Source organism: Saccostrea echinata, unplaced genomic scaffold (genome assembly GCF_033153115.1).
Source record: "Saccostrea echinata isolate AGI-Se365-2 ecotype Australia unplaced genomic scaffold, CSIRO_AGI_Sech_v1 ptg000025l, whole genome shotgun sequence".
In the NCBI taxonomy this organism is placed as follows: Eukaryota; Metazoa; Mollusca; class Bivalvia; order Ostreida; family Ostreidae; genus Saccostrea; species Saccostrea echinata.
In genome coordinates this window covers 19,779,637-19,796,506 of record NW_026889774.1, presented here as the reverse complement: position 1 = coordinate 19,796,506, position 16,870 = coordinate 19,779,637, and the positions used below count along the sequence as shown (strand labels likewise).

At 32.7% G+C, this 16,870-nt stretch overlaps 1 protein-coding gene across 1 annotated transcript; it reads right to left on the bottom strand.

The window, feature by feature from the left end:
* Positions 1-582: 582 nt before the first annotated feature.
* Positions 583-15,805, bottom strand: LOC133192106 (protein Wnt-9a-like). The gene is made up of 4 exons (XM_061327973.1): positions 15,026-15,805; positions 10,355-10,632; positions 5,167-5,435; positions 583-1,406 (listed from the first exon to the last, which is right to left on the bottom strand). The coding sequence occupies exons 1-4, from the start codon at positions 15,103-15,105 to the stop codon at positions 933-935; spliced, it is 1,101 nt and encodes a 366-aa protein (XP_061183957.1). The 5' UTR covers positions 15,106-15,805; the 3' UTR covers positions 583-932.
* Between the last annotated feature and the right edge of the window lie 1,065 nt (positions 15,806-16,870).

Here is a 16,870-nt window from a genome sequence, read left to right as displayed (position 1 = left end):
AACGTGTTTCTTACGTTTTATAAACTGACGATTTTTCAAAGGAGGTGCTTAACACTTATGTATGAGAAAATAAATACTGACCCACTTTAAAATTACATTTATTAGCATACAGTAAGAATTTTAGGAATATTATTAGCTTATGATGTTTTACTGGTGATAAAAGCTTAAACACTTACAGGCAAAAACACATATTTATCTTCTTTAAATTCATATTAATTAGTATATGAATGATCCAAAAGTAAAATTTAATTTTAATTATCACTTATTCAAATACCTTTGAATGCAATCTTTGCTGATGGATATATGCATGATATAAAATTGCTTTAAAAATCTATTAGTCAAATGTAAACTGCAAAAATGGTATAAAAAGGGTATTTAAAAAACAAATCAATAATATCTGCATAACTTACATGTATTCCAATACTCTGTTAAGGAAATTAACTTTGAACATAATCTTTGGGAATACCTTCAAATATAAAGCTTTAATCTTTATTACATACATGTATTAACATATGCATTTCAACAAATACAATTTCAATTGTTTGAAAATGAGCTCTGATTCCATTTACACAGAAAAAGAAAAGAATATTTCACATTTGTGACATGATGATGAAGTATAAATACAATAAAAACTACATTTAAAGCATATTTGAAGTACACTGATCTAAAAGCAATTAATACAAATACAAATAGATGAGATTCATTTTTCATAATTCTAGTCAATAAAAAATAACGATAATATTAATGCATCTATACAACATGAAAAATTATATAATTATTAGAAATCATAGAATTCGGTAACATTTTTGGATTCAAGATATCATCATGAAATATTATGAGAGCTATAATATACATAGCCATCTATCACAGGTTTGAGTTTGTTTGAAATCCAGAAATTCAAAGAAATTTATCATTGTTCTTGCATTCACCGTTCATTTGCAAGTATAGACCTCTTGATCTGTCAGGCACCTTTTGCAATTAAACTTGCAGCACCAAACAACTTGACACTGACACCTTTCATACGTCTTTCGGGTCATGACATTATAGCCACGCCCACAACATAATGAATGACATGTAGAATTTTTATTGCATTCACGACCCGTCGTTCCTTTGGAATAACTGCTTTTGCTGCAGAAACTGGGAGAACTTTCAATGAAAACCATGTCTACAGATCTAGGTGTGGAATTTTTTGGATCTACAGTGGATTCGTCTCTTCTTATGGATAAAGAAAACTTGCCATTAGCATTATTTGTGTTAGTGTCCACTTTGTACGCTTGGTCGTACTTCCGTTTTAAAACTTGTCCTATTACGTGAAAGGGGGCTAACTGGCGCCAGCATGTCTTAACAGTGCAAGTTCCGGACACACCATGACATTTGCATTTAGTTTCTACGTGACTTTTCACAACCTACAAAAAATTAACACAATTAATGAGTACGATAATTGTAACCCTCAATAAAGTAACACTACACATAAAATAAGACCACTGGATTCTCTTATACAAAATTTAACCAATTTCCATACAACATCTAAGGGGGAAATAAGTCCCTCAAATAGATTTTTATTCAAAAGAGACAAATCTCGGGGACTTTGGAATAAAACATAATTTTAAAAAGATCGTATTTCATGGATTTTCTTAAGCTCCGCAACAAGTTTATTAATGATGAAAATAGACAAAGTTAAAATTCCTAAATATTTTTATTGTATCATTTTTATTTATTAAAGTCCAAAAAAAAAAAAAAAAAAAAAAAGAAAGATACAAAATTAATTTTCTTATTTCCAATATCCCTGCTGACTGATATTTGTAAAACTTGAAACAGAAGCAAAGAAACATGTGATTCATGAACGATACGAGTCAAGGCAATGATTAAAACAAGGCCAAGGATTCATGAAGCAAGAGTAATTGTAGATGTCATCGATATGATAACGCATTACATAATAAATTATCCCAATGCCATTATCAATTAGACACAAAAATATACATTATGCAATACAATCGGAGAGGAATTGCATTGATTGACGAAGCAATAATCAAGATGGCCTTTGGAAACAATATTCAAAGACCATTCGAATCAGCAAAAAATCGTAGAAAGGAAGTCCTAGAAAGGAAGATCCTACAAGTAATAATTTGAACAAAAAAGTCTGCAGTGTGCTTTATTTTCTTTCAATGCAAAGAATCAATTTTCTTTGACTACGTCCATCCGTTCTGCTGGCTAAGGTCAAGGTAAGAATAATGAAGTCCGATAACTCTGCTATAAACAATTCAGGTAATAGTATATTAATGAAGTCGGTAAACATATTAATCTTCTCTGTCTGTGTTTATGTCAGGTTGTATATATCTATTAAATCCAAGAAGTCGGATTCAGTGCTAGAGAACTTACAACTGGTGTTGAATGTTCATCTACACTAGCTTTTAACTGAAGCTAGGTATCTGATAAATGTTTTATGAAAGTTTCTAAAATTAATCTATTGACCAAATAAACCTAATTGAACAGTGCAATTTTTATTCGTGTAACAAATAATTCAAAAATTTTAGATTTGTATATATTCTAAAAAATATTAGATTTATATATACATGTACATGTATTCTAAAAATTTTACAACATCACTTACATGGACCATCAACCACAGTCAGAAACATGTTTTCTATTTTCAAAGGGGAAAACTTTTAACTTTGAAAAGGAAAATTTATTTTTCAGTTTTTCAATTTCAGTTTCAATTTTAATAAATAATCAATCTTATTGTGTCGATAAATTATGCATTTCTAATTGGGGTGGAGTAGGGAGTGGGGGATGATCCTAAAATATTTTTAACATTTTTTACTGCTCATATTTTAAAGACAAATGAAATATTCCCTCACAGCATCAAAATAAATTAATGAATGCGATAAATAACATTTCTGGGTTTAAAAGCTTTACTACTCATCATATTTAATGCATTCTTTATAAGGAAAAAAAAATTCTTTAACAAGGTATCTCAATTAACATTTTCATACAAAATGACACAGATTAATGAACATTTAATCCCAGTTTTTTCTGTATGTCTGTGTGGCTTTCTAAGGCCTTCTGAGTGACATGTCATAAAGTCAAACCAACCTCAAACCGAGAAGAAGGTTTACACCAGTACGACATTATCACGGCAAATATGTGCAAATAACATGAAATTCATTAGAAAATTTAGCCTTTTGAATTGTCAAACAGCGAGATTACTTTGTGTTTAAGCTCTTTGAAGAGAGGCAAAATCTTAGGACCCACCACTAAGAAGTGTTCGAATAGCATGTACATTATTGTAGTCTATTGAAATGAAAAGGGTGGTCTATATTTTCAACACGCGTACAAAATTCATTGATTGATGAGCTGCGATCATACATTTGGCAGAAAAATCAAGATCCTGGTTCAAATGAAGTCAAGGTTATCTAGCCATTTATCAGCGGCAATAATATCATTACTGGACTTCTTCATCCATATTTGGAATAATTTGGAGCCTTCGATATCTTACTTTGGAAAAGTGTATATAATTTGCTTTGAAACAAAATTAAATGACCTTATTTTCACATTTCCTTTTTATAAGAAGCAGATGCCACGGAAAATATCCGTTGACAGTCAATTTATAATATTAAGCTGATTTTTTACAGCATTTTTATGTACAGTCAAGCAATGTTTCAATATTTGATTAGAAATACATTGATGTTTTGGATTCATTTCGGAAATAAATATAAAACATCATTGTACTTCAAATTAAATACAAATTAATACGGTCAAACAGAAACGTATTAAATTTAAAAACTTCATCGTAAGCGAGGGTGTTGAGGATATCGATCCAGCAATCGAATCTCGGATACGATTTCCAAGACCATAAGCGATATTCCGATTAAATGGTGTCCTCGGAATAATAGAACAGTTTGTGAAAAAACATAGCCCAGGTTCAGGGACAGATGATATTACAAACTGCCAAAATCGTGATTTTCTATAAACATCCAAATGACTATCAAATAAACATGGCACCTGGCCCCTACTAATTTTTTTAATGTGTAGAAGTAATAGAGACAAACGATACTACTCAGCCTCGTTCTGAGTGGTCTGGACATTCACCAGCTGGTGACCGCTAGATCATTTGTTCTAATTTTTCTTCTTTTTTATTCTGACATTCGCCTTACATTTTTCACTCCTCGTTTAAGTTAGCCAAAACATTAGAAAGTACATATGTAAATAGAAAAACAACGCATCCTCGTGCAGGTAATTGAGCATGTGATCTGTAGATTTAGAGTTCATCGAAGTGAGTTAAGTTTAAAGACCTTCTGACTGTAAAGTAGAGAAAAAGAATTTCACCTGAAATAACTTTTCTACATTTGTTCCCCTGAACTTGCCATTTCCCTGTGAAAATGCTGACAACTCAATGTAACACACTGATTTCAAAGATAGTATTCCAATTTAAGAGGCGGCTAAAACAGGCATTTTTCTTGGCTTGAAAAAATTCAATATGATACGCATGTACAATATAAAGGTGAGGAAATAAATGACTTGAGTGAAGAAGCTACATACATTTTGTTTTACTTTAGATTTACTATACTTTCAATAAAACCTAATTTCTTGGAAAGTAGACATTAAGTATATACCATATATTCAAAGGTTGGAAGAAAAGCAGGAGGACACACACACAAAAAAAAATAATGATCATTATTAGAAAAAACACCCGACAACTTGTTTGACCATTATTAAACAACAAGTGATGGCTTTCTGTATCTCCCAATCCTTGATTAGTGTATAGGTTAACAGAAAACAAGGGGTTGTTCTCTACAACATGATATACACAATTACTGTTGAATGTGATCTTCACTGAATACACAAAGTTATCTTGTCCTGTCGGTCGGTATTAAGTGGTTTTGATAAGAGAAGTAGCTCTAAAGGCTTTTGTTGGTAAATCTGAATGATCAATGTATTTGTGCTGACAAGTTGGTATCTAAGAGCATGCTTAGCTTTTGTATAGAGTGCAAATACATCACTGGAAAACACAACTGGGGTATGGGTTTATGTTCCAAAAGAAAAACAGTGCCCTAAAGATATTGAATTCTTAAGTTTGAGTAACATACTGTTTACACTTTGTTGAAGTTGTTTGTTGAAATTTAGTTACACAGACAAATTATTACTTTCGGGGTGTTGAAAGCCTACCTTTATTCCAACACGGCTGTTGTGTTGGTTCACTTTTGCAGCTACGTCTTTGCCTCGTGTCTTTGCCCGTCGGAGAAATCGTCTCGTGAATTTGAGAGCAAATTTGATATTATCACCGCATCCTCCCCACTTCCAAGCTTCTACATTATTCAAATGCTTGGATTCGTCGCAAGTACATCTGTCTATTTGTCCGCTCCGACAGCCTCGCGCAAAAGTGTGCACGAGACTTGCAGACGATACTGCATAAAGGAATGACGTTTCTTTGTAACCTGAAAATTAAAAAAAAATCAATGATATCTGATTATTAATTCACAAAACTTTCCTATATGAAGATAACGTTTTCTGAAATTCAATACCTTTTAATTTAATATACATTTGCAATGAGTGAAAGTTTACTTTTACTTAATTGCGAGTCAAATTTGGTTCGACCTATCCCAATTCAGATGTTTATTAAGGCGGTGGCTACCAATTCGAGGGAGTCAGAAAAACAAATTCATTACATTGTAATTTTGTTATTTTTGCTCAGGTATTTTGCAGTATTTTTAATGGGGCACTTGAAAGTAAAAATGCGGTTTATTTTGCTTAAATTGCTGTTAGTATCTCACCATCCCCCTACCACCTGCTTACTGCTGGTGGGAGGTGACGCGCAGTAATCCAGGAGTAATTAGACCTGTATCCATGCGCCAATGTAGTGTTACAAAAGGTATCAACAATGACTCCTACTAAAGTTTGGACTACAATTTATGCTAACGACAATTCGATGAGTCTGTAAATTTGAATTAATTTCATCCTTGTACGACCACCCCGAAGGATGAGACATTCTTTGATCGGGAAAAGTAATGGTGTAGAAATTGAGACATAAAATGACGATTTGAGATTGCACACTAGACCATTTCTCACCCATAAATAAACGCTTTTAAAATATAGTAACAAAACGTTTATTGTCAACCGACACAAAATGCTCAAGATACAAAATATTTATTCAATGAATTTGTAGCATTGTCGCTTAATATTCTGACTAATGGAGAAATTTTAATTGGCATTAGTTATAAATCGATGGAGAGAATTTGTGAACATGGGAATTCGTTACACTGAATTATATTTAGTTCATAAAAATGATAGAATTTTAAATTATTTTTATCGGAACATCTTTGGAATGACTGGTATATCTCAAGTTTAAGCAGCCTAGCTGTTACATCACCTGCTCGATCGTCGGCGTGTGTATACTGTATTTACAAATGTTTAGAAGTTGAAATATGTGGAGCATTCATTTAAAATATACAAAAATCTTGAAATCTTCCAAGAGAGTTCAGATTACCTTGAACGACAATGTGTTTCCTTGATCCTTACGAAAATATCTTATAATTTCTGTCTTTTTTTAATACTTGCAGGCCTGTGTTAAATAAGTGTCAAACTCAATAACGAAGAAAATTTTTCTTTGGATTAGAGATATTGAAATTTTGTTATCAATCCTTACATATAAAACGTCTTCTTGTATCTTATCTACGATCTCTTCATTTTGTGAGGAAAATATTTCAGCAATATTCCTTGCATTTCATTGTCAAATTACAGTCAAATAAAACAATAACAAGCACTAAAATCCAATCGTTTAATCTACATTGCTGATTCTTCATCTGTTATATATAACAAAAAATATGGGGACAAAAAAAAATAAAAGTGCAATATGAGTAAATAATTGATTTGACCTATGGTGACCTGCGAAGATTCCAGACAGACCCCATGATGGAATCCAATCCAGGTTCGTTTGCTTTTCCCACAGTGCATGTCATTTTGTTTTTCTCCTCCGTAAATACCAGGGAATGATAATACAGGTAATGCTTAATAATTAACACCAAGGGGGCCGGTAGTGAGTATCGGACATTCCTACAGAGCTGTTTGTCCACTCAACATGAAAAGCCGGGGGATGACAAATTTGTCAGTATTGTATGTTTGTGTTTATGTATTAGGAGGATGTTTTAATGATGTAAATTAGTTTTGTTTAAGGATGATGTTTTTGAAAGTAGAAGTTGTTTGTGCTAACGATTTTTGAATTTGTTTGTCGTGAAAAAAAGTCTAATCAAGTCATTAGCAATTTTTTTTCTCTGACTTAAAATATACAGCAATGTTTTTTTTTTAAATTAATTTATTCAATATCACATGCTTATAGACATTGACATAAGAAAGTCATTTAAGATATGCAACATCGAATTTCTAGTTCAGTTTGACTACAAATTAAACTTTTTTATTCTTAAGAAATATGTTCCGATGGATTGAAATGAAAATTTATGTCTTTCAATAAAATTTCATTCAATGCAAAGAATTTGGCAAATATTTAACTGACAGCATATAAAGAAGTAAGCACATTTATACAACAGGCAATATTCCACCTACCAGTCCTGTTTTTACGGTAAACAAGGCTAAAAATGGTGAATCTGCTACCAAGAAAACAAAAGGTTACGAGGTTAATGTTTCTCCAACAACCAACTGTCTACAGAAAACTTGTGTCGCGTGGAAGAATTCTATTTCATAACATGACATCTGTCAGATGAGAAATGATGTTCTACCAAAATACTTAAAGATTGTCCGTCGACTTAAGCATTGTGAACTTAAAGAGTAGTTTTCACCTAAATCACGTGTTATGGCTTTGTATGTGTGCGAGAAAAGGACAATCGCATAAAAAATATTGCTTACAAGTTTTTGATAATCACTGACACTTTTTTGTAATCATGAATTGCACTTCTCGATGTAAATTGTAACAGGTTAGACGTTAATTTTGAGGGGTTATTTTATGGCTATAGGTTTTTATGTGGCGTTAGTTTATAGCCCAATAATCCGCAACACAAGTCTATAAAATATTATTTATGTGGTTTTCAGTTACTTTATCAAATTGTCCTGTATTCTTTATCATAGAGAAAGAAAATATCAATCAACAATTTTATGTGTGATCAAGTCCTTGTTAATGAGAGAATCTAATTTCCTGTTTTTTCTTCCAAAAGGAATTTAATTCCGAAGACCTAGTTTCAATTGCTTGGTAGAACCAAGTCAGTTACGATATGCAAGATGAAACGAATGCATAACTGATTATATATTGCAAAACATATAAACCGTTTCCGTAATTTACTTGACCTGTTTAAGTGTTAAGTACACAAAGGGCATATATTGAATAAGCACTTTTGTTTATTAAATGGGCGCTTTTTACCTGCCGAATAAAAAAACTCTGCTATAATTAAAAAAAAAAAAAATAGTGTTAAAAGATCAACACATTGGTAAAGACATTCAATAACAACTCCACGGAAAGTTGTTCCACTAAATTAGAAAGGGAATCAATAATTTCTTGTAAAAAGAAAAAAAAATGTAACCGACTTTCTTCAATACAAACAGGAAAATTGTTTTCTAAGATTCGAGCGCATAGTTCATATTTACTTATCGCAGGTGTAGTGCCCCATTTGAAAGCGAAGATATGTAACCAAGAATTCTTCAAATCTTCACTTTTTCATCATTTAATGCAGTAAATCCAAGAATACTGTTAAAGTTATGCTTTTTAATGCATCCTGAGAGAAAATTGGTCTTATGTATTGAGTACTAGACCAAATGGAGCACAAATTATCGTCACAACCTAAGAATGTCCAATAATTTAGCATTGAAGATTACCTAATCTGGTTGGGTATGGTGTGAAATGTATGTGTCCTTAAAAATGTCGCCAAGTTCCTGATTTAAATCCAAGTAAATCTTAGACATGGTTACATCGTGATATTTATCGTTTGAAGTTTGCCACATGAGCAAACAACCTAAGCGGGTCGTCTGCTGTGACCGTCTGCGCCTCGGATTATCGGGACTCCTCGGGACGAATTTCCCGCTGTTATCGATCATCATTGATTATAATCTATTACTTTGTGATAGATCACATACAAAACATCGTTCGATAGTAATGGATGCTTTTTCACCAGTGTGATAAGTGTTAGACAACAAATGTCCTGGCTATCAAATGCTGTCATTGCTTTTTTTTTTTTATCGTATCTTATTGCCCAACAAAAATTCTTTGCAAAACGAATGATAACTCAATTTTTCCCCCTGTTTAGTGGGTCTCTGGGGTCGAACAAACACAATGACTGAGCAATATAACTGTTTTCATAAGTGTTAGATAATTTCCTCAAATATACTTAAAAAAAATCAAGCATCGTTGTGATTAAAATATAATATGGTTTTATCGAATTTCATATAAAAGATAGAATTTTTTTCTAAGGCCAGGCTGATTTCAAAAGAACCAAAGTACTCTTACTTTTGTTAATGACTTAAAAATACGTTAATTAATAATATCAGTAAAACGATATCCTTTGTCAAAAATGGTAAAGAACATATTTTGACACGACTTTTTTTACCAATGTTGATAGAGCTCTTTTATAAAGAGAATCTAGAACCCTTTTTTATTGATATATGTATGAAATATAAGAACTTGTCCTTAATACTGGAGTACTCCAGTATTTAACTCCAACCACCGCATATCAATCATGCCTAATACTTTGTCATTTCAAAGGCAGCAAATTAACTGCCAATTGACTTTTGGGGTTAAGCAAATTATCTTCTAACGCAAAAAACTTTAAATGATCGTGCTTTTTATAGAAATTATTAATTCCATAATAGTAGGTTGATAGGCGTTTTCTCTAATTCACAACTACACAGTATTTGGTTTTCTAATCAGACAATTGGCTGTAACTCGAGGTCAAGGTTATCTGCACAACTGACCCTGTTTAAATAAATTTTAAATGTTTTGTAACATTTTGTAAGTAGATTTGAAATTTTTTCAGAGAGAGACAGAGAGAGAAAGAGAAAGCTTTGTTTTACTGACATATACTTTGAGGAAATATTTAAAAAATAATTTTTATTTTATTTTCAAAAATATGGCTACTTAAAATAATGATATTTTTAAAGTTTCATAGTCGTTCCGTTTTGAAACGGTTACTAGAACTCGAACAGCGTCAGAATCATAATTATTCTTCAATTATAAACATTGCTTACTTATAGGTAATAAAATGGTAAAGAAGGATTTTTCGCATAGAGATCATGCAGCTTTGCCAGTATCCATTTCGCAAACTTAGTTTTAATGCTATTTTATTGCCACCTGACAAAATTCCAAATGCAATATCATATGAGCAGCGAGTCTTACCAACGAAATGAAAGGTTGAAATACCTTTTTTCAGCATGTTTTGTCTGTAGGGTTCATCTATGGAGCAATTCCATCTTTCATGCTGAAATTGGTACTGGCATTCAAGAACGGAAGTATGAATAGCTTCCATCAGCACATGCGCAGTCCCTCGTCCTCTTCGACACATTTTCTTTTGCTTTCGATACAGCTTCATCATTTCACATAACTTTGACGGCGAAAAAGTTCGAGAGACTCCAGGGATACGATTGTCACGGAATGCTGGGTGATCCAGAGTTAGGGTTAACACTTCAGTTGATGTTAACCTATAATAAAATATTAACATCTCAGTTACCAAAAATCATAAGTTAACAATTCAGTATGATCTTTTATATCAGATGAAAATACATGTATTTCAGTCCATGTTAACCTAAAATCAATTCTTAATTCTTCATTTCTTTCAATATAAAATAGTTACATTTTATGAACATAATTTTTACATCGTTCGAATTTTGTCAGAGAAGTGATTCTCTTCAACTAAACGTATTTCTAAAATAGCTAATTTTACGAAATAAACCTCATTCTAAAAGACTGGGACGGAAGGTAGTGAACCAGTTTAAAGTTACGAGTTGCCTTGAATTGTACATCAATATACTCTCTTTAATTTCTATGACCGATACAGTAAAATAGACAATGTTTGCGTGAATCTAATGGATAATTTTACACTTTTCTCTCATATGAACCATGAGTCGTGTTATTTCTGTTTATTAGCCTTTGTTACACAGGTATATAAGTCAATCCTGACGAATGAAGTGATATAAAATTTTGACAAGAATTGTTACTGATTTGCTAAGAAATGAAGACAGATCTTAAGGAGACCCATTAGACTACAGAAATGTGATTAAAACATTTGTACAACAAAAGATGAGAATTTATGTTTAATATGCTGGATTCCAAGAGTGTTTAAACAAATCATTGATTTTTAGGATACACCTTCCGTAGTTAGCCTCTGTGAATAACTGATACTAATTAAAAATAAAACTATGCAGCATATCTAATTTTTAAAAACTGTGGCTGATCAAGGATTCTTGAGAAGAGGAGGCCCAACAGGTCTGGGGCCACCTTTACGCCCCCCACTGAGTCAAGGGCAAATTCTTGGTGGGTCCCAGGTGGCGAAGCCCCAGGATTTAGTGACTTATGTTAGGTTTACTTTTTGCATAATGAATGAAATATCTAACAAAAAAAAGATATATATTAATCTTATATATATATTTGGTCCCAAAAGGGGTCCCGGGTCCTGGGTCCCTTGGCCCCTCTTAATCTACCACTCTGTTTTATGCAAATCGTGGAGTACGTTTAAGCTTATCCAATGACTTCAATTTTTTGAAAGTTAAATGCTATCCAATATTCCTTAATTTGATATTTCCAAATAGGATTGAGATTTAGGACGGTCGCCAAGGTCACTGTTAGGCAATGACCGAGTTCTGATTGTCGTAAATCAAAGAAAATGAATTTCAAACGGCTGAATTTCCTCTACACGTGTTCTTCTCCATTGTTCGCATTTGGAACAAAAGACTTGAATGATAAGAAAACCAATTACAACCACTTTGGACATAGCCATTAATCTAAGAATATTTTGAAGGTTAACCGCACATTTATAAATGGGCATGTAGTTCATTGAAAAGATTTGTAATCTTCACAAAAAATAAGTATTAACGGAAATTTTCATTTCTGTCAAATGGTTGTTTACCAATTCTTGGTCATTTCTGCAGCCATAAAGTCTCCTTTGGTACAAGAAATAAATTTGCATCAATAATTCTATTTCTGTAAAAATTGAGGTAACTATTTAGTGATTTATCATAAATTCAAATTAATCTATTAATTTAAAAAAAATTAAACATCCCCTATTTTACAAGCGCAGTGTTTCAACACATCATTATTAGCTTTATGCTGTAATTTGTTGTTAGTGAAAATGATGGTATTTATGTTTTACACGAATATATGTATATATAATGGCTTATCAGATCCTGTATTCCATTAATCTGATACGTAATTCTAGTATGTTTATTTAATTATTAAAGCCCAACACCAGACCTCAAATAAGTTATATACTGAACATGTAATGAATGTATGTATAAAACAATCCTGTTTGTACATCATTTTTTTTTTCTAAAGACATAGACAGTTGTAACTATTTATGGTGAGAACCTCGTAAGTTGTTAGAACTTGTGTTCGAACCATTTGTATATTTATACAATAAATTATGTTCAAATTAAAAAAAAATCTGATATGTTAAGTTAATGTGACATATATATAACAGATATTCCTTTTATTAGGAAAAAGGAGTTTCGCGGTACCCTTTATCATGCTCTAAATTAATTACACTGTACTTAATTTATTAGATTGTTTACACTGTACTTAATTTATTAGATTGTAAATTCGAAAATTGAAACAACAAAATTGTTCTAACTGAAATGTTTTAAGAGAAAAAAATCTGCCATAATCTGATCTTACCCCTTCCGGTATAACTTTTAACGACAACCTTATATTTTTTTTTAAGAACTTTGCGTCGGTGGCTGCAATAAATTAATTACCGCATGCTGAATCTTAATAAAGTGCCAGATGGCAAGACCCGAGGGTTAAAATCCTGTGTGGGAGGCAGTCATTATCTCCCCTTGGTTTGACCCCCACCAAAAGAAAATGCCCCTGTGAATCATTAAGTGTCTTTGTTAACAAGGGATGGGGTGACAGTGCTTTTTTGAATGACAAACTTGATATCGTCATTTATTGCTGAAAGCCAAAAGAAGTGCACAAAATATGTGTCAAAACAAATTTCAAAGCACATCCTAAAGGACGTTTATTTAGAAAGCGCTATTTTTGGATATAGAGGTGTGAAGTATATAAGCATAAGTGACAGATTAAAAAAATTGCCAAATTATGATTTCACTACATGTGGAAAAATTCGCTCCGCTCATCCTCGATTTTTACATGTGAATAGCCCGTACTTCTGCATAGTCGTAGGTCATATTGCACTCGATCCAATGACAGCTTCATTTATATCCGTATATGATGCAGATTTAATTAATTGTCTTGATAAATCCAGACCAATTAAGAAATTTACATAAAATTAGTCATTTTTAAATAAATGAACCAGTCAACAAAAACACATGTGTTGTACCTTGTAGATTGTTTTTAAATACTTGATTAAAACCTTTACAAAATGATCTTGCAACAACACCGGAAATTAATCGAAATTTTGATAGTCGATTACGAAAACTTGTATAATACATAGAACTGCAGGATGTTGTGTTTAATCAAAAAATTTTACAGAAAACCGTCTGAAGCCATCATTACATTATCTCTTAGATTCGGTGGGTAAAGGCCGATGCTTGTGATAAATGTGGAATTGGCAACTGCAAGAAAGTATGTTGGCTTTTAGTATTCCGATTTTGCTCTATAACTGTCAGGATACATCAGAGTTAGGACTGGCGAGAGTATACGGCGAAACACTGCAAGAATTGTGTTGGCGGAAAGGGTGATCGTAGCATTCAATGACATTCCCCATGCTGGTAACAGTTGCGTAAAGAAGATATTATAGAATATATGTTGTCCATTCATCTCAGGCTCAAAGAGAACTTCCTCTCATACTCAAAGAGATTTGACGTTCTTTCTTCAATATTGATAAAGTCAAGATCACATCTTAATGGACGCACCTTTATTTTAAGGATCAGGTCTTTAGAAGTTATAGCCAGATGAACAGTTGTACAATAATTCTTTGACGTATTTTCGTCTTATTGCCGTGCACTTCATTGCAGCCCTTTTTCAGGTTTATAGTTATGTGTAATTGCAGCTTATCTGTGATTTAATAGCCGATAATTGACGATGAACAACCACGAGGTTCAGAAGCTTAGAATCTGGACTTCTTAAGGAGAAAATCATTACGGGCACAGTTGTTTCATAGGCCTTTATCTATTGAAGTAGCCGTGATTAAAATATTAAACAAGATTTAAAAGTGATTTGTTTTTTAACATCTTCTTCTTAGATCACTGTAAAATATTTTTTTTGAAAAAAAAACTTAAGTAATGATCGTCTCGACCTCAAAGAGATTTTTTCTTATAAATGCATTTTCTATTGAATGAAAAGTACTTACACGGGCGGGGTGACATAAAGTAAGAAATTCGAGTACCCTGGTTAAGATATTTTTCAAATAGATCTGAAAATAGTATATCTTTGTCGTGTTAAATCCCGTAATAGTAGTTGGATAATTGAATCTGCTCACGGCTGTTTGCCATTTGTTTCCATTTAAACGAAAGTTTCTGTGCCGTATTTCCCCCTCGATGATATTTAAATTCAAGAGGAAACAAATTGCAAGGGAAGATATCTTGCAAAGCTTAATTAAGGTTCAATTTAATTCAAGCTTTTTTGCATCCTCAGTAATTATTTAATCATCTGTTTAGTTGAGAACTATTTCTTTTTGACCGCATAATTGTTCTCTCTGCTTTTGCATTAGAGAAAATTCGAGAGGCAGTGAAACATCCACGTGGGTTTTCATCTTGAGAGAGCCAGTTCTCCTCTCATAACTAATCACGTTTCAGACAAGTTTCTGATATAGAAAAATCAATTTAAATTTCATTCCTTTTTAAAATATTTATTAAATTTTATACTTTTACTTTTTTTTAATAAGATGGTTTTAAAATTAAATAACTGAATAGTACTTACCCAAAGTAAGCAACAGATGAGGAAATTCCGAAGAGCACAAAACTGATGATCCCTAAAGTTACGGGCTTAAACTTTGGCATTTTTCACATGCATGCATCTTTTTTCGAAGAAAAAGTCCGAATGTTCATTCATATTCCAGGCAATTCCTTTTAACTCCTACTAGAAATTGACCAATTTCGACTTCAACAAATCAGCACCAAGTTTTTTTTTTCCTTTCCTTTAAAGTACTCCGATTAGAATCAGTTGTCCGAAACGAAGAATCACAATGTGAAAAAAATGGGAATCTGAAAGTTTTTCTCACAAATACTACCAATGAAATTTAATCTACTAATTAGGTAATTATGCAATTATATGACGCGCGACCAGTGGTCTAAAAAAACCTGGTTCCTTTCGTCAGCATCCTGCAAGAAGTTTTCGTAGTGTCACTGGCAAACGATGAGAGATCTGAAGGATGGCACGCGAGCCAAAAAGTACAAAACACACTGGGAGAAAATTTATGCAGCAGTTAGCGCATTACTCCCCATAACCTGACGCTCGCCGTTTACTGGACACCTTCTTCGATTGCTCATAGATAAAAACAGAAGGTGTATGTGTGTAGTGCTGAATATACTCTCTAATCGTTCACTTTTATGTTACAACGTCATTTATAGTGCCTTTTGTCGTTTGGTGAATTATTTTGGAGACTCGATCAGATTCAAATATGCATCGTTTCAACAAGTCGTCGGTTTGATTGAATTTGAAGGAATAACTATTTTTCGTAATCCTCAACGTGTTTTCATTTATGTATCACCATTATCTATGTGTCTTGCGCACTTGTTACGTATACATTGCTTTCCTCCGGCAATAACCATATGACTGACACATAGATTTGTAAACGATGTACGAAAAAATATATTCGTGATTCCCTTCCTAAAAACGCCCCTTCAAATACAATTCTTATTAGAAAAAATACTTTTAGTTGATTTTTTTTTGTTTCCTGACCCTTTATCCTCTAAAGACGGGCTGCCCAGCGGGACAAACTCGGCAAAGGTGTGATTCCTCCGACTTTACATGAAAAATAATCCGATTTTCGTGACAGATATGGAAACACTTTAATCCATAAATAAACGATAAAATAGATTAATTGTGCCCCGATGTAGCCAATTCAATTCTTAAAATTTCTAAATGGACCCAGGCGCACACTGCGACAAAATAAAAGAACAACCCCTGTGATAGCCCTTGGAGACAATGCGAGGACAGTTAAGAAAGCTATGATAAATATGTTGGGGGGAGATAGTGTAACCGCATTATGTCATGCTGATATTGTCCCCAAAACGCCTCCATTGACCGTATAATGATCTATGCGCTGACCCATCATTAATTTCTGTTTAGATGCTAAATTCCGCGCTGATCAATACATTATACGGCAATTCATTTACTTTCCTCTTCGCAAAATCTTCCCGCATTCAACATGAATTTGTCATTAAATAGGGATCATGGAGTCCCCACCTAACTCTCTAGGTGATAAAGGGACATTTCAGGGAAAAGTTTTCTTTCCCACAAATTTATTGGAAATTTAGCATAAAAATGAATGACTTGTATTACAATACAGTAAAGATCTGTGTAGAAAGATTTTAAGCATAATTAAAAAACTCACACACAATTTAACGTAAACTTGAGTTAGTATTTTACAAATATTTTTATTCTATAAATTTTCCTCAAACATCTAGCACATAGCAAGTATGATAGTTTGAAAAACAGATCATGAAATATTTCCACATATCCCGACCTTTGTTTTCCTATCAATGGCGGCAAGGTGAATTAGCAAAATATTTTGTGTCAAAACAATTTCAGAGAAACAATATA

Bases quoted from the DNA above. Each gene is read 5' to 3' on its own strand.
- LOC133192106 (XM_061327973.1), bottom strand. From the start codon at position 15,105: ATGCCAAAGTTTAAGCCCGTAACTTTAGGGATCATCAGTTTTGTGCTC. The intron at 10,633-15,025 runs GTAAGTACTATT...ATTTTATTATAG, and splicing joins TCATCTGTTGCTTACTTTGG to GTTAACATCAACTGAAGTGT. The intron at 5,436-10,354 runs GTATTTCAACCT...TTTAATTTTCAG, and splicing joins ACAAAACATGCTGAAAAAAG to GTTACAAAGAAACGTCATTC.